We start from the raw sequence: 19,638 nt of genomic DNA on the forward strand, positions 1-19,638 counted from the left end.
TTAAAGGCTAATAAAATAAAAAAGAAATATTGTAGATAGACACCAGTTTATTCACAAATATAAAATGGGACTGTTAACAGTTTCTAATTACTTTGTTCTAATTTTGAACTACTCTGTTCTTTGTGTGTTGAAATGACACATCGATTGCCAAAACACTTATTGTGAGTAATACCTAACTAGGAATGCAATTGATGTACCCGATTGCAATGAAATGAGCTGAGCGAGCTTAAACTACGTAATCATTCCTGGCCATTATGCAATTATTTACATCCGTTGTCCACTCAGCCATAAAGGACTTTGTGCCGGTGAAAGCATCAAAATCGAACAGGTTTCCGGTCTGGTACGACAATGAACTTCGTGACCTTCTTAAAAACAAAAAGCTTGCCTGGACTCTATGGAAATCACATCCGAGTGACTACACATATAAAAACTTTGCTAGAATTAGAACTCTTGCCAAGAAGGTACAGCGACGTAAATATTTCGAATACATGGACTCAATTGGTGATTTTACTGTTAGTAACCCTAAAGTCTTTTGGTCTGTAATTAAATCTAGAACAAAATCTCCGGGCATACCGGCAACAAGTCAAGATGAAAATACTGAAGCGAGTGATGATCAAAGACCAGACCTCTTCAATAACTACTTCTGCAAAACATTTACTTCCCTTCCCTCTACAACCCATCTCCCCCCTCTCCACCCCATCTGTTCGGACACCTTATCCATTCTCTCTACCACCCCGGGCGAAGTTCTGGCTCTCTTGCTATCGTTATCTCCACATAGATCACTTGGACCTGATAAAATTAGTCCTCTCTTTCTCAACAAAACTGCTTCAGTTATTGCGGTTCCTCTATCTATCTTATTCAATAGATGCTTCAAGGAAGGGTATTATCCCACCAGTTGGAAACTGGCTTACGTGACTCCAATATATAAATCAGGACTTAAAGATCATGTATCCTCCTATAGGCCAATATCTCTTCTTTCTGTAATATCAATTATCTGCGAAAAAATAATTAAAGACAGGCTACTTAAATTCACCTCACCTTACATCCATAGTTCTCAGCACGGCTTTCTACCGAAAAGCTCAAGTCTCTCAAACTTAAGTACTCTTCTTTCCTGTGCAGTCAAATGTATGAATAACAATACTCAATTAGATGTTATCTACTTTGATCTCTCGAAGGCCTTTGATTCTGTCAGTCACATTCATCTTCTTCATAAACTCTCCAATAGATTTAATGTACATGGTAAATTTCTCTCTCTAATCACAAGCTACTTGAAGGACCGTAAACAGAGAGTTGTTCTTTCAGGGGCGACTTCTAACCCCCAACCCGTGATCTCAGGGGTGCCTCAGGGGAGTGTACTTGGGCCTCTACTGTTTGTCCTGTATATGGATGATCTCTACACGCACTTATCAGCTCAATCTAGTGGCCTTCTGCTTTTTGCTGACGATTGTAAGTTATACAGAGAAATATCGTGTCTCCATGACACAATTGCTCTACAAGAAGACATAAATTACCTTACAGGCTGGTGTGAAATGTGGCACTTGAAACTCAACAGTAAGAAATGTGACAGCATTACTATTACTTTGAAAAAGTCTCCTGTTCCCTCCACATACCATATCAACGATTCCCCTATCACACATTCTGCTAGTCATAACGATCTTGGTGTCATCTTTGATTCAAAACTCACCTTCTCTGACCACATCTCCTCAATACTAAAGAATTCAATGCGCATGTTGGGACTTCTTTATCGATTCACCGAACTACGCACTGTTTCTTCATTAGCAACTTTTTATAAGACTTTAATAGCGCCCAAGATCGAATACTGCTCTCCCATATGGGCCATGGCAGCACCTACACATCTCTCCAGACTTGATTCTGTTCTCAATTTCTTCATTGCTATAGTCCGATTCCGTGTTCCTGCACTTCGAATATTATCTAAGAAGGAGCTCTTGCGACATCTTAATATTCAGACTCCTGAAGTACGCAGAATTATCTCTGACCTGAAATATCTACATAAAATAGTTAATGGAACCTTAAGATCGGAAATATTACTTCAGGAACTATCCTTACGTGTCCCTTCCCGCATCACTCGGAATACCCACCTATTCCATCTTGCCCGTCCTAGGTTGGCTGTTATACAGAGGTCTCTTTTTTATAGAATACCAAACAGTTATAATCAAGTAACAACTGATGTGGACATTTTTTCGAGCTACCCAGTGTTTGAAAGAGCAATTAAACGAGCTTTGACGGATTAGTTTTACTTTTACACTCTTTTTTTCTATGTTGTTGTTATTGTTGTCTTGTTTTTTTTTCTTTCTTTCTTTTGTTAGCATGTCCCTGTGTAAAATGGCAAAGTTATGCTGTATCTGGGAAATTGTTCAATAAATAAATAAATAAATAAATAAATAATAAATGCCATTTTTAATTGTTGACGAAAAAAATCGCGTGAAAACTTTTTCCCCATGTTAAGTCTATGCAAGCGTTTTTCGGTGATTATTCCTCGATGGTACATCGGATTTTTGATTTCGACCTATGTTGTCACTCAACACGACATACTCTATCAGCGTGCTAAGTTTTCTTGATATCGGCCAAACGGTCTAGGAGGAAGCGTTTTTCGGTCATTATTCCTCGATGGTACATCGGATTTTTGATTTCGACCTATGTTGTCACTCAGCACGACATACTCTATCAGCGTGCTAAGTTTGGTTGAGATCGGCCAAACGGTCTAGGAGGAGTTCGCGGACAACCAAACGGCTAACCCGAGTATAAGAGCTTCGCTTCGCTCAGCTCAATAAAATCCCTCTTTTCTTTATCTGCTGTAGCGTTGTCAGTGAAAGGAGAAGAAGAGTGGTCTCGCCTTCCGCTCAAAAATATCCTGTTAGTTTCAGTCGTATCTATGGTTTGATCAGGAGCTCATCTTTCATATGCAGTCTAATTAAAAAAACAAAAAAAAAAAAAAACAGCAGTACTGTGATCAGGGGTGCCCGAAGAAGATTTCCTTGAGGGGAACCCATCTCCATGGTTGCTACATTACTTCTGGTATTTCTGGTATACGTGGTTTGCTATATTACGTATACATTTTCGTCAGCCAGAGGGGGGCCCGGGCCCGACCCTGCCCCCACCTTGGGGCGCCCATGACTGTGATTACTGTGTAAAAAGCTTCTAGCTTAAAGTGTGCTATTCCACGTAATAACAGTATTTCTTATCGAAAGACTAACTCAGCGTTAAAAAAAAAAAATCTACATGACCTAAAAGTGCTCGTAGGCCTATGCCTGAGAATAATTAGCAATTACAAACTGCAATTTATCAGAAATCGTCTCCAAATTGCATTGTCAAATATTTCATTTCTAATCAGAACAAAGTGATTACAATGTTTTCAATTCTATTTTATATTTTGGAATAAACAAATTTCTACCTGCATTTCTTTTTTGTTTCATTAGTCTTTAAAATGTGAAACGTCTTATTGGGTCACCCTGTATATTTATCCTATCCCTCTGTGTATCCATCTATTCAGGAGACTATAAAAAAATCCTCAAGAACTAATTAATGGATCACCATCAATTTTAGCCAGGATATACAGGGTCAGAAGTTAGGACTGAAGTTTATTGATTGAGGTAATCATTTCATCGGAAGTGGTTCGAAACAACCATTTCCGGTTTTAACGTTGATCATTATAGAGCAAGAACGATTATAGAAAGCCAGAAGGTTTTTTTTTTCATAAGACAAATACCCTTCCAGGAATAATTGTCATCTTTTCCCTCGATCCTGTATTCAAACCGGAAGTGGTAGAAATCAATCACTTCCGGTTTTAATGTTGATCGACATTTAGTAAAAAAAAACCTGAAATATAGGTATGTAGCAAGAAGTGGTTTTCTCCAATCAATAAGGGTACCAAGAATGTATTTCCTCTCTATTCTCTCTAGTAAAACCGGAAATGTTAGAAATCTACTACCATTTCCGTACTACCACTGGTGTACACGTGACTCTCATTCATTTCGTTATTTATTGCGCCATGTACCATATTTATATTATTTTGAAAATAGTCTACATTCCACAAGAACGTCCGCAGGCAATAAGGAACAGACACTGGGGTAAGAGCATTTATTACCTTTTAACCACCGCCTGCTACATCCGCTCCACTCCCACTAGTGGATCGAGGAGGCAGTGCTTTTAACGTACCGTACACTTGACCACTTTCGTAGCGGACAACACCATTCAATGAAACAGTTATCAGATCCAAGAACAGCCTCTACATGCTATCGGAACCCCTGCAGGCAGTGGTTGGATGGATATTGGGAATGTTCGCCATTGCATTGCCTTGAGAGTCTCAATGGTGTTGATGTTTATTGGATCACCTCTCAAACATGCTTCATACGTAATAGTCCATTGTTATTGACATCTGGAGAGCTGGAGGCCACATGTTGAAAGTGTCATAAAAATTGTCAAGATAACCATTCTTGGGTGGTATGGGCTGTATAGGATGGAGCGGAGTCCTGCTGAACGCAGGCCTCCCACGCGCTATAGTAGTAATCCAAGTCTTCACAACAGTTTCTAACACCTCCGTGTAAACAACAGCACTAACTCTGGCGCCTTGACGAAACAATTATGGAGGCATTGCGTCGTTTTCACCGCCCACGACCCACAGAACCACCACTGCAGCTACAAGTTTGGTGTACATGACGAACGGAACCTTCTCGTGACTTTCACACAGCCACCGACCATGTTTGAGGTTCACCTTCTGGTCCTGGACAAAGTTTTTCTCATCGGAAGAAACCAGAGCATTCCGGGTTCTTCCAGATGTTTCAGCTTGTTCAGGAGGCGCGTTGGTTCTGATCAGTCGGATTACTCTGGTTCTCTCAGATTAGAACTGTCCTCTCCGCATTACGTACAATTTGTTACGAAGGTTCTCATGAACCACATGTCGGATGGTCACCCCGTCAACCTGCAGTGTTCTGGTGTGTGCCCGGCTAAACTTTCCAGGATCCTTATCGGTGGTAGCTTGGAGAGAATGGATGAATTACGACGTCCTGATAAGGTCCGAACTCCGACAATATCGTTTCCTGTGGAAAACGGTAGCCACATCACCCGTGACAAGCCCTAATTCTAATCCAACTTGAAGACTAATGACCAGGCAACATTCAAGAATGCGGCGATCTCTGAATCAGAGTGGCCGGCAGCTAAGATGATGATCACAGTAAACTACTTTATTTCCTGGCTCAAGAGAAATGCTTCCCAATTGTAAAGTGAGTTTCATATATTCTGACAACAGATTTAGATAGGCCTCTCAAAAGTGTAATTTATTACAAAATTTTAGCTGCTAATGAGCATCTATAATGAAGTTATGGCATAATAAAGATTTGGGAAAAGGGTACACAGATAGTGATAAAATTTCAAGTTTTAATTAAAAATTTTCTAAATGTTAAGTAAAAAAAAAAAATATGTGTTAGAAATGTTGTCACAAATCTTTTTTGCAAACGAACTTTTATTTTCCCACAGACATTCTTGCCACACGTTGAGTTAAAAGATTTTAAAGGTTAAGAACCCGTTAACTTTCGTATTAGGTTCCCCAAAAAATTCACGACGCCACCACCTCTGCAGACGCTTTGATGACTTAACGTGGGCCTTTACGGTAAGAAGGAAAGGAGGAAGTATTTTTCATCAATATTGTGCAAGGGTTCCTTTATTATTATTATTAGTAGTAGTAGTAGTAGTTCAGGGCGGCGCGTTATGAGAAGAATATTCTGCATCATTACCTGGCAACGGTGCCCTTGAAACCAATTTTCTTTTACGACCTCTCATTCGACGGCTCAGAAGTGTCCAATATTACCGAACAATTCTGCTCTTTTCCTTTTACAGATGTTATCTAGCTCTTATCTCTCTCTCTCTTTTTTTTCTCTCTTTTTCTTTTTCCTTTCTTTCCTTCCTTCTTTTTTTACTCTGTAGCTTGTTAACTCTAGACTAGAGAGCGAGAGAGACAGAGAGAGAGAGAGAGAGAGAGAGAGAGAATATCAACTCGAGAAAACAGACAAATCATTTTCCTTAATACATTTTTATTGCTACAAGAACGTTTAATTTTTAAACTGGCAAGCACTTCTCTATCGCATTCTGTATATTTAGATAAGATACGGGGTAAAAAGTGAGAGGGAACTCGGGAGAACGTCGTTCCTCTACTTCCAAAAATATCTATAGCGATCCCACATTAAAAAAAAATACGATAGGCAAAGATAGGCACAGTTGAGATAGAAAGGTTCTAGTAGAGTATTGGCAAATAAAGAAGAAAAGAAAAAAAGAAAAGAAAAAGAAAAAAACAGCCCTAACCAGTGAAAGGTAACGGGAAGCCATCGCCGTATCTTTCCCAAGAACACGTTGCATGAACCTCAAATGGGTAGAGCAATAAACTCACAAGGGAACACTCCGATTTGGTGAATTCAATTGCTGAAAATGATTGCTAGCACTGGATTCAGCGCCAAAAGAAACAGAAAAACACGGTGTTTAGTGGCAGACCGTATACAGGGTGAGAGATAAGTAAGGACAAAGTGCCAAGGTAGAACGTAGAAAATGTCTAGAAATGCCATGTTAATTTCGAAACAAGTAGAGAGATTGAGGTCAAATGTTGGATATGAGGAATGCATGTAGAGCTCTACTTAATAGGCATAATGTGAATCATGAGGGACATTTGAAAAGCCGCTATGTTGGCAGTGGCGCTATTCAGCCGGTTCGCCAGAACCGGTTGTTAAAATATTTAGAGTTCTCAGAACCGTTTGTTATGTCCAGATACAAACAAACATGCATACATAAGTATGACCTAACCAAGAGCGAAACAAGGAAGCCAAACAAATATGTGAAAACATCTCTGTACTCTATTCTCGCTCGCTTGCAAGATTGTGAAAAAAGGAACTTTTAATTGTTTCAATTCAATGGGCAGACAGAAATTTGAATGGATGGGCGCCAAGAAATGTATCTGATGCGACCGATCTGATGGTACACAGAACGATTAATAAATCTTATATCGAGAGAGAGAGAGAGAGAGAACCGGTTGTTATAAAATTGGAATAGCACCACTGCATGTTGGAATTAGTGCAAGAAGAATTTATGAGAAAAGGGTCATGTGGCATATGAATCTTGACGCACACCGTCTATTGAAAACAATAGTAGCCAATACAGATTGAGACCTCTGTAACGGGAGGAGTCCTACGCTATTGAAAGGTAAAGGTGACGTAAATGAGGAACAACCAGAAACATGAATGAGGCCACTTTCCAGCCAACAAACGTCTCGATCCATCCAATATTCGTTCATATGCTGGCAAAAGTGCAAATATAACAAGAACAATCTGAAACAGTTCATGGCTCACGTTTTCTTGCCTTCTATAAAGCAGATAAAACTACTGCTCCTCGTTGATTCATGGATAAATAAAGGTGAATAGTTGGTGCAGAAATCAGACAATGTTGAACTTACCCGACTTCTTATTCCTGATGGTTGCACGTCACTCATACAACTGTTGGTTGTGTTCTTCTTCTACCAGTATAAGAATTTCGTAAAACATAACAGACACCGTTTTTCTTTCATCTGACTTCAAAATATGACAACCGGACAACTTTATTAACTTGAAATCACTCACCCACTTCCAGTTTACAGCACCAAGGTTTCAAGCTATGATTAGATATTCTTTCTACAGAACAGCATATTTGCAAACAGCACCTGGCGCATTCATGATATCTGTCGACTACCACTTCAAATTCAATACCGGCGACAGCTGTGATGAGCCCGATTGTCCATGTGCCCATTGTCGCCTCCATCTTTGTATCTAACTAACTAACTAACTAACTCTATGGCCTATGGAACCCGGAGGTTCAATGCCGCGTTCACAAAAGCTCTCCACTGACTTCTCAACAGTTGCAATTAAACAGAGGTCTTGAACTGCATTGGTCTCTATTGATTTCAACTGATAGTGTGTGTCAAGAGCCATTATGTCATATGACACCTTTTACATATATTCTTCTTGCGCTAAGTCCAACATGACGGCTTTTCAGATGTCCCCCATGATTTACATTACGCCTCTTCAGTGGAGCTCTACATGCATTCCTCATATACAACATTTAACCTCAATCCCTCTACTCATTTCAGAATTAACATGGCATTTCTAGACATGTTCTACGTTCTATGTTAGCACTTTGCCCTCACTTATCTCCCACCCTGTACACGGTCTGCCACTTAAAACCCAGTGCTAGCAATCATTTTCAGCAATTGAATTCACCAAATTGGAATGTTCCCCTCTCAGAATCTTATACTGCAAAAGCAGTAAGCTCTATGCGTTTTGGAGGGAACAAGAAGTTGCTTTATTCAGGACAGGGAATACAAATTAAAGGATGGAACGTCAGAAGCCTAAACATACCAAGTGAGCAGAAAATCTGAAGAGAAAGATCCAACAACTGAATATAGTGGGATCAGCGAAGTAAAATGGAAAGAGCGTGATTTCTGTCAGATTAACATAGAATAACTAACTCGGTTATGGAAAATGGCGTAACTGGAATTGGCTTTGTAATGAATAGGAAGATAGGGCGATGAATAAGAAGTTACAACATAATAAATAACAGTCATAGCAGTAAAATTAGCTACAAAACCAAAGAATACAACTATTATTCAGGTATATATACCAACGACATTATCATCCGCTATACACCCTGTTTCAAAAAGAATATACGTATTACGAAGAATTATTTTGTCCAAACTATCGATCGCTGCGCCTCGGCTCGACTATTGGAGAAACGAATACATAGTCCAGTTTATATTATTAGCCGCTAGATGTCAGTTGTCTTCTGTTTTTCTTGGTAACCGTCATATGTTTAAAATGGCTATGTGTTCGTAGCCAGAAATCATTTTGTGTTCTCAAGTTTGCGAAGTGTAATTCCATGATTACAGTGCAAAGACGTTTCAGATTGAGGTACCAAATTGATCCTCTAAATGGGTGGATCATTCGCAGATAGTATCGACAGTTTGTAGATACAGGATGTGTATGTAAAGGAAAGAGTGCTGGCCGCCCTCGTGTTCCTGAAGAAAATGTTGCACGAATTCAACCTGCTTTCCAACGTAGTCCTTCAAAATAAACTCGTCATGCCTGTCGGGAGTTACAAGTGCCAACAACAACAATTTGGCGAGTTTTGGGACGTCGGTTGGTTATGAAGCCGTACAAGTTACAGCTGTTACAAGCTCTGCGTCCTGATGACAAACGCAAACGTGTGGCATTTTGTAACGAGATTCTGGATGCTATTGACAATGATAACACTTTTGCACAATGTATCGTGTTCAGTGATGAAGCGACTCTCCGTGTTAGTGGTCAGGTAAACAAACAAAATGTTCGAATTTGAGGCCTACAGAACCCACATGCAGTCATTGAACATGTACGAGATTCGCCCAAAGTGAAGGTGTTTTGTGCGATATCCCGATCATCTGTTTCCGGCCCATTCTTCTTTAATGGAAACACGGTTAACAGTCAGCAGTATCTCGCTATGTTACAAAACTGGTTGTTTCCGAGGCTGCACGAAGACAACTTCATTTTTCAACAAGATGGGGCACCCCCTCACTGGAGTCGCCAAGTGCGTGAATATCTAATTAAAACTACCGAACCGTTGGATTAGTCGTCAAGAAGCTGTCGACTTAGCATGTCTCAGCTGGCCTCCACGGTCACCGGATTTGAAACCTGTGACTTCTTCCTGTGGGGTTTCGTTAAAGACCACGTTTATGTACCACCACTCACACAGAACCTGGAAGAGTCGAAGAATTGGGTCCATACTGCCATAACATTAGTGACGCAGAACATGCTTGCCCGTGTATGGGAGGAATTTGAGTATCGATGTGATATTGTTCGTATCGCTGATGGAGTACATATTGAACATCTGTAATTTGAACTTTGAACTGTACTTTGAACTTGAGAGGTTCGTAAATATCTGTGTAAAATTTCATATTCGTATGTCTTAAAGTTTAATAAATATATGCATTCGAAATACGTATATTCTTTTTGAAACAAGGTATATATATATACGAGGGTCAACCAAAAAGTTAGTTGCACTACTTAAGAGAATAAAACAGGTTAGAAATTTTACAATAACTTAATTTGTATCGTAAAGTTCCATTCACAATCTACTTTTCAACGTAATTACCCCCGTTATTTAAGCATTTGTCGAGGCGTGGTACAAGTTTTTCTATGGTTTTTGCAAAGAAATACCTTGGACTGCAGCTTTCACCTAATCATCCAAGTGGTATCGTCGCTTTGAAAGTTCGTCTTTCATGTGACCAACACATGGTGAAAAGTCTGGGCTGATCCCACACTTCCCACCTAAACTTTGTCCGAAGTTCGCTGCCGTTTTCGTGCTGCATGCGATCTTGCATTACTTCGCGATAGCTTGATGTGGCATTGTATTTTCACCATACATTTTATGCAACTGCCGATTAATTTAATTCCAGTTACACCTTTTCGCCCACTAGAAAACTGAATCACTGCACACATTTTCAATCTGGACGTCACTTGCAGCTGTCGAAACATGTTTACGACTGATTATCAGAACACTTCCATTTGCCTCGTGAAATCCGCTACGTCACACGATACAGCTACATGTCTGCAGTGTTGTCACACAGTTACATCAAAATAGCCTTTGACTGAAAATATTTACAAAGGAATGCAACTAATTTTCTGACTAACCCACGTATATATATATATATATATATATATATATATATATATATATATATATATATATATATATGTGTGTGTGTGTGTGTGTGTGTGTGTGTGTGTAACTCAAGAAACGAAAGACAGAAGAACTATAATCATGAGGTCTATTGGAACTGTGTCATAACGGACGTGCTACAGGTATGGTGGCAGGAACGATAGGGAGAGGGCAAAGGAGGCTACATTTAATGGACGATATCAAAACAAAAATCGTACGTGAACACGAAGAGATTAACGAAAGACTGTGGAGCATGGAAGCTTCCCAGTTGCAGCAAGTGACCTGCCAATAATGGCATGATGCTTATGACGATGATGATAAGATATTGGGTAGGCGAGGTTTAGGCCTGTGAGGATTTGGGTGGCTAGGTTTTCAAAACGTGAGATTTTAACCTCGAGGTGAGTTTTTGTCTCCCAGAAATTGTGGTTGTAAGGTTTCAACCCCCATGTTTTGTACTCAAAGGTAAAAATCATAGTATCTTGATATTTTAGTCGTGCAGGTTTTATCAAGAGCAGAGATTTATTCGAAACAATTGCCTTTTAACAAGTCCCATTCATAAATATTTAAATAGAGAGCCAATTCAAAACTCGTTCGTGAGTGTTGTTGGAATTGCTCTATCACGAGTTGTGTATGTAATCAATTGATTTTAAACTTTAAACTCAATTCACTTTCTTCAAGTGTCCTTGTCCTAAATCTGTACGAAAAAAAAACAACTAAGAATCTTGTTAAATGTTCTATTTTACATGCAAAATGTCATGAATTCAACCAGTAATTGCATTCTCTGTAGCATACGCAGAATTTCATGAAGAGAGGGGAGGAATTGGAGCTCTCAATTTCATATTGTTTCAGGAAGTTTGTGTTGATATCTGAATATGATAAATGTTTACTTCTCAATTTTTAGTTCAAGAGGATTGAACTCAAAATTTTTCACTTTTGCCTACGACGTCGTGCATTTCAGACTCTCGCAGACCCACAACCAGCCACAGAGGTTTGGGAAGGCCATGAATATGTCAGTGGTGTCCACCACCCCCTCATGTCCATGACGCACCCCCCCTCAATTGTCTATCCGTAGGTGTTCTTCCATGAAAAAAAAATCTTTTCGATTAATTTTTACACCCTCTCAAACATATTTATATAGATTTTTAACCCCCCAAATATTTCAATGACGCAGTTTGCGTCATAGCCCCCCTTGTGGGCACCCCTGAATATGTTAGGGGGGGAAATCATTAAAAATTCTCTTACAAGTAGCTAAATTGTGTTTTTGGCATTAATAATAGCATTTTGTGTTAAGGTCTCAAGGGGCCAGGAAAAGTAAGGGGAACCAGGCCCACTAGCCCCCTCTGGTTGCGGGCCTGAGACTCTGTCTAATTCTAAGCTTATTATTGCTTTCAAACGACAATGGGAGATGTGCTGATCGTAAAAAAAGGTCAAGTTCGAAAATGAAAATTAAATGAAATATTTCAGTTTAACGTTCCGCGAATATGTCCTTTAAGCTAATGGAGACGATGATTAAAGCAAATGAAGACTTGGCGGAATAAAAAAAGTGGAAGGAAACGGATTATCTCGAGAAACCCCATGGACAGAATGTCGTCCACCACAAACTTATTTAGCCGGAGGTCGAACCAGGGACCCCACGCAACAAGAGGTAATCGCTCTACCACTGAGTCATCATGCGCTCTCAAATCAAGTTTGTGATTTCAAAAGATTTTACTCGTTTCGTTGCTAGTACATGCCGAAAAACTTAGTTTTGATGAATGTCTCTCCTTTCATTCCGACACATACACATTTGATTAGAGGTTCACTGTTCAAGGTGTTTTGACAAATTTTAAAGTTTAGGGGTTTTAAAAGCTTCCTCGAGTGATTTTCTCAAATCTTCTTCCTCACTAAAATAAGAGTAATTTTCTGAAGGATGAAAATATTTTAAAAATACGATTTTCTCGTCAACTGTTATGACGATTTCAGCTGTATTATGGTATAAATGTTTCTCTTGAAATATTCATAAGGGGCACTTTACTCTTTGAGGTTAGTTATTTTCTGTGAATTTTCTCGAAAACAACTCAGGAGATTGTTTTTTAATTTAATAACTAAATGCTTCGTTAATAATCCCAGAAAATATAATAACTCTTTTCATCTTGTCCATAGGTGTTCTCGGGGGTACTGCCGTTTCCTCCTACTTCCTCATTCCACCAAATATTCCATCATCATTCGCTTTCTTTAATCATTGTCTCCCTTAGCGTACAGGGCATAACTGTGCGACGTGAAACTGAAATATTTCATTTCGTTTTAAATAGCTCTTTTCTCATTAAGAAATTTCACATGTGCTAGTTTGCTCTTGAGGTGAGATTTTTCTTTTCGGATGATTTTTCTCAAGAAACCTCTTCGGTAATTTTGTTCATATCAGATACATGAATATTTCATTAGGAATTCTATAATTTGGAGCAAGTGATTTCTTATGAAGGAATCCACAAGAGATAGTATTTCTTGAAGTCTTTAAAAAAAATCATGACTATATTATGCATTAATCAAGAATGTTATAAAATAGAGTATCTGCCTATATGTATCTTCAACCTATTAAATTAATGAAGCCAAAAAACAACCGAGCATCCGCAAGTCTGATTGGCTACTCTTTTTTTTCGCCATCGTCCGATTTGCTACTTTTGTTTCGGCCATATATGTTGGCTCAATACATTGTGATCTTATTGGGCGGAGTGGGCAGAGTAGGGGTGGCGAAACTGTGTCGTATGGCTTCAAGATTTTGTTGTAAGGGCAGATTCTCTATTTTATAAGATCCTTGGTATTAATTAGATTTTCACGAATTTCTTAAAAAAAAAAAAAAAAAAAAAAAAAAAAAAACACTGTTAACTTTTAGTTTAAGTGCAATCTGGTAGAATATTCGGAAAGTCAATACCATATTCTAGTAACATAAGTACTAAATATTCACTCTTATTATGTTCCAGTTCAGATACACGGGAGCCAGTATGAATCCAGCCCGTTCGTTAGGACCTGCGCTTATTCTCAACAAATGGAATCACCATTGGGTAAGTACAATTCATTTACACTAATATTATGGAATCTATAGATGTTTTTGTACTAAATAGCACTGCTTGGATCGGAACCTTTTGGCCCAATACGACTCAGCATGGAGATAAAATATACCTTTCACACTAATTTTCGGGTTCTGTGAAAATCCACGTGATGACAAAAATAAATACATAAATAAATAAATAAATAAAAATAAAATAAAAATGCAATCCGTCACAACATAAAATTTGGAGAAATACTTATTGTTTCTGGATATCCTATTGAGTTCCTTTACTCTTCTTCATCCGCTTAAGTTATCCATGCATTGTGCTTGAATTTTCTCAATGTTTTGTGCCGAAATAATGGCTATTTTCTGGTTTCTAAAGCAATTGTTCAGTATATCTCGAAATTTATCCTTTTCTCGCAAACTCGCTCTATCCCTATAAAGAATAAAGAGCACTCGCCAAAACAAATGGCCACAGCAACAACAAATCGATTTCTCCAATATCGAAGACAGACAAAATTCAACATGGCATTACTGCGATACTTCGAGTCACGGATTAACACATTACACGTGAGTTGTCCCATAAGTACGCGACCTGATACATAGATTGCGGTTGTTGTTTACATTACTATGGTCGAACTCGAAAATATCAACCTTATAAAGCTTAAGTTTGCATTGTTTAGTATTTGTTTGTTAGTCACCAATAGTGAAGGCTCTTAGTGAATTTGTAAACATGGTGAAAATGGGTCATGGTTATGCGGTACAATACTTTCACTTGAAAGGTTTCAATCAATCAAAAAAAAAAAAAAAAAAAAAAATCAAAGCCCAGATAAATTCTACCCTGGAAAGTCTGCTTCTTCGTTTATAACCAGGGGTGCCCACAGAGGGGGGCTATGACGCAAACTGCGTCATTAAAATATTTGGGGGGTTAAAAAATCTATATAAATATGTTTAAGGAGGTTTAAAAATTAATCGAAAAGATTTTTTTTTTTCATGGAAGAACACCTACGGATAGACAATTGAGGGGGGGTGCCTCATGGACATGAGGGGGGTGGGCACCACTGTTATAACAGTAAAATGTAGGGTTTCAGTTTAAACGAGACCATACGAGCTGCAAAGACGAACATCACAGAATCGACCATATGAACTGACCACGCCAGATACGGTGAAGAAAATCCATAAAATGGTATTGGATGACTGTCTAGTGAAAGTGTGCGAGCTAGTAGACATGGCAAACATTCCAGAAAATGCTGTATATCGCATATTGACTGAAAAATTGGACATGAAAAAGCTGTGCGTGAGATGAGTGCCGCATTTTCTCAGACTAGAACAAAACCGGCGTCTGTGGATGCTTCAGTCGAATGTTTGGCGATGTTTCAGAGCAATAAAGCAGAGTTTTCGTGTGGATTCATAACCATGGATTAGACATATGTCCATCACTTCACACCTGAGACAAAGGAACAGTCTACACAATTGACTGAAAAGCAGGGATAAAAGTGCAGGGAAACGCGGGGGGACGCCGTCCTCCCACTTCCAGAAAATATCTGTAGCGTCCTCCCACTTTCTAAAAAAAATTACAATGGGCAAAGATAGGCATGAGGGACAGCGTGACGTCATGCGGCCCCCTACCTTTCCAGATTCACTTTTACCCCTGCTGAAAAGGACAATCGGCTCCAAAGAAGGCGAAGACAATTAGCCTACATCTGTTGACAAAGTCATGGCGTTAGTTTTTCTTGTGTGTGTATATATGTGGGGTAATTTCCATAGATTATCTTCGAAAAGGAAAACCCATCAACGGTGAGTGTTATGCAAACATATTTCAGCGTTCGAGTAATGAAATCAAGAAAAATGGCCACATTTGGAGAAAAAAAGTAAATGCACCAACTCACACTCCGTTATTACTATGGCCAAAATTAATGAGTTGAAGTTTTGAATTGTTTCCTCATGTACCCTATTCGCCAGATTTGGCCTTGAATTGTTTCCTTATGTACCCTATTCGCCAGATTTAGTCCCTTCGGATTATATTCTCTCTCTAAACTTGAAAAATGACTCAGTGCTAAAAGATTTGCCAACAATGACGTGGTGGATTTTGCTGTTAATGGCTATTTTGAGGAGCTCGACGGCTTGCACTATAAACAAGGTATCGAAGCTACTGAATATCACTAGGAAATATGTATCGAGCTAAAAGAAGACTATGTTAAGAAATAAAAGTAGTTTTTTTATTTTTTATTTTTCTTTGCTGAATCTGGTACTTTTGCGACTATTCTAATTCATATAGTATTATATGGGCCAAACACTGTTTGACTGGGCACACTTCAGTGTTGTGGTTTCGCACTGACTTTCGAAATCGACGCTAAATGTGGGAGAAACAGTGATTGAGCAAGGACAAACTTTCAAAACTGATTGTCAAACACAGCGCTTCGAGCAAAAAGTCATGGTCTGTGAGCGGTGAAAGTACGAGGGTGTGATTTATTTCGAGTTTATTCCTAACTGTCTTATCATCAATGTTGACTTTCATTCCAAACAGTTGGAGCGTCAGTATGCTGACTACATCTAAAACATCCTGCATTTGTGAACCGAAAACGCAACCTGCTGCAATAGGATAAGCGAAACCAAACTCGACTCGAAAAATGCAACAAAATTCACGAACTTGATGGCGTTGAACTCATGCCACATCCAGTATATAGCCTAGTACTGACTTTACCACTTTCGACCACTACCTGTCTCTGTCCACGGTGCACTTTCTGAAATCATGTTGATTCAGCAACCTGCAGGAGGTGGAAACAGCAGTGACGACTGCTTTGTCTCCAAGGACAAGACGTGATATCGACACGAAATCGAGGAACTAGCAGGACGATGGCTGCACACAGTTCAACATGAGGAAGGGCTATACTTTGAATGTTAACCTTTTTTTATTGTATTTTAATATATACAAGTATATTGTGTACCAGAATATTTCAAGAAGTATGATTTACTCTTGTAACATATACACTAAAAACGACACCTAAATTTTAGAATGCATAGGACAGTACTATATTTTGCGTCGTCTCGCCATCTTTCTATGAGCAATTGTTCTTTCACGTTCTTCTCTTCCAGCCTGCCACCTAACCATTACCCTAGAGAAAACAACTGGAACATCATAGTCAGTGGCGTACGTAGAAGTTCGTAAAGGAAGCGGTTCAAGTTCCCATCTTTACATAATATCAAGTGTTATTATGTATCAGGTGTTATTATACATATCACATATTATACATATTATTATATTAATATTATATATATTATACATATTATACACATTAATATCAGGTGTTATTATATATATCTTAATATGGCTAATGTTTATTTCTGCATAGTTGAAATGAGCGTTAGTGAAGCTTCTACTATTCGATTCTATTACCATTGTGTGTCTGTCCGTCTCTTCCATAATAAAGGCCTTGGCACACAGAATACGGGCTACGAATACGGGCAGGACGTCGCGAAATCTAAGGCGGGCTGGGATCTGGAGATGTTACACATATTACGAAATGGTAGGGTGTACGAGCAGGTAAAAAGATCAGTCGCTTTTTGTCGGCCAAACATACAGAAACGTGTCAATTTTCTCAGAAAATGCTGCACAATATGCGAACAACTGACTCAAAACTCAACTGACCGCTGCCCGTTACCTCCTGGTTGAGATCGTTATCACAGCCCGGAGTGTGTTTGACAGAGTTGATGCAATATTAACACTGATTGGTGTTCAGCTTGCAACGGAAGGAGTTCGCAGAACGCAGCCCGCATTCTGTGCGCCAAGGCCTTTTCTGTAAATCTCATCCGATTCTGATGAAACTTGGTATATTCCTTCCTTCCACTTGCAGAATTAACCCTATTGGTTGTGATTGCAATGCATCAAATACAAGAGCCCACCCCTCATAGCAAGTTTACACATGTACACTCATGTCCAAAATGATTGTCGCATATCTATAACTGTCTTCTTGTAAGAATATAATTTGATAATGATTTTGCAGGGTACTTTTAATACTGATACTATGTGTATAATCGGGAAATGCATATTTGTGGTAAATTTCATAGGAAAAGAATTATAAATACGAAAATTAGAATCTGTAAAACAAAATGTTGCTAAATGGACAAGAAAGTTTTATTTTCGTTTTATTGGTCTTATTTACTGCTCTTTTGACATGAAATTTGTCACATACATGTCTTTGCTTTTTATACACATACTAACATTATAAGAAATTCCGAGCGATTTCGTTATCAAATTATATTCCTACAACAACATATTTATAGACATGCGACAATAATTTTGGACATGTGTGTACATGAAAGACCATTTTCCATTATAAACCACGTAAAAAATGTTCGATTATGACAAAGCTAATGAATGCTTTATAGCATTGAGAATATTCCCATACCTTAGGATTAAAATCAACCAAGAATGAAAGAGCGAATCATGAAATAAAAGGATCCAATCTAAAAGGAACGTGATTGACTTTGGCGGAACCGAAAGTCGGATTCATTTAGGAGAATAAAAATATTGATTCGTTCAATGTAATTCACGTATTGAGTCAGTGAATTCAGTTGATGAGATTAAATGATGGAACCAAACAACAGACTAGTGAACCGGTAAATAGAGGCGTTCAAAAGCAATTTACTTTAGAGTATGGAGACACTGTATGATGAAGAAGCGTATAATGAACTTACTATGCATGTCTCGAAACATGGCTATCCCTTCTTATACACTTATATTTATTCCTCCTACACTGTCAAAATAACTTTGCAATAACTGATCAGTTGATAAAGTTTATCTGAAAGGAAAAATCATATTGGACGACCATATAGGGAACTCGGAATTATTCAATTCATGGAAAGGATTGGATCCAGAGAAAAATCAAAGTCTTGTTTGGAAGTACCAAACAGAAAAGACAAAAATATCGCAGTCATATACTTTCCGGAACGAAGAGATTCCATCCGGAGGAACGAATCTTTGTATAGAATTGTTATTGACTTCACTTTGAGTTCGTTCCCTAACAAATTTTTACAGTTTTCAATGCGTTTTAGTTAATATAATTGTATTACTTATTTACGAATACGTCACGATTACGTTACTGAATTGTGTATTAATAATACAATTTAATTTTGTAGTGTTTAGTAGTGGAAATACTTTAAGTTCAATTTGCCAAATTTTAAATAATTTTAATAAATTAATTAGTCATCCGTATTTTGAAAAGTATTTTCATCACATTTCAATACTTTTTATTCGAATTAGCTCAATTAATTGAATAAAAAGTAATCAAAATGTAGGATTATTTGTTTTTCACCCAAATGTTTAAATGGACGTTGCCATGCTTGCGTACATGAAACCCTCTCCGTGTTGGATGATTGCGATAAGAAAATATATCTTCAATATAGAGGCAATACTTTTCAATGTTTGGTAATTCCTCTTACCTAGACTTAATTTCTATCCTCTATTTCCCTAGTTTAATGATGTCATAAATTTATGTTCATCATCTTGGATATTGTTTATTCTTGATACACTGACAGTCTCGAATACACTTGGTCCAACTAACTGCATACCCATAATTTGTCCTCTTGGGTAATCTTAAAGGTCTCCAACTTTTACCACCAATGTCCACTCCATTGTATGAATGAATTTGCGCTACCAGCCTCGCATACTACACACTACCACATTACACGCCATTAAGATAGAACACTTGAAATGCACGAATGTTGAGTGATACTAAATCATTAACTGTTACAATATAGACATGTATTCATTATTTTGATGACTATCTATATATTCCACAAGTATGGATAAAATAGGCGAGTGTTGAGTACGATAGATGAAAAATGACCAACTTTTCCTGAATAATGAATATCTATTTCTTTTTTCCAAC

General features: G+C 38.2%; 1 protein-coding gene across 1 annotated transcript in view; it reads left to right on the plus strand.

The window, feature by feature from the left end:
* Positions 1–19,638, plus strand: part of LOC145684508 (aquaporin-5-like) — a 165,297-nt gene that overhangs the window by 143,933 nt on the left and 1,726 nt on the right. Inside the window, exon 3 of the mRNA XM_081756936.1 lies at positions 13,680–13,760. Coding sequence (XP_081613062.1) covers positions 13,680–13,760 — 81 coding nt within the window. The remainder of the gene's footprint in view (positions 1–13,679; positions 13,761–19,638) is intronic.

Source organism: Thermobia domestica, chromosome 1 (assembly GCF_964235325.1).
Source record: "Thermobia domestica chromosome 1, izTheDome1.hap1.1, whole genome shotgun sequence".
Lineage (NCBI taxonomy): Eukaryota > Metazoa > Arthropoda > Insecta > Zygentoma > Lepismatidae > Thermobia > Thermobia domestica.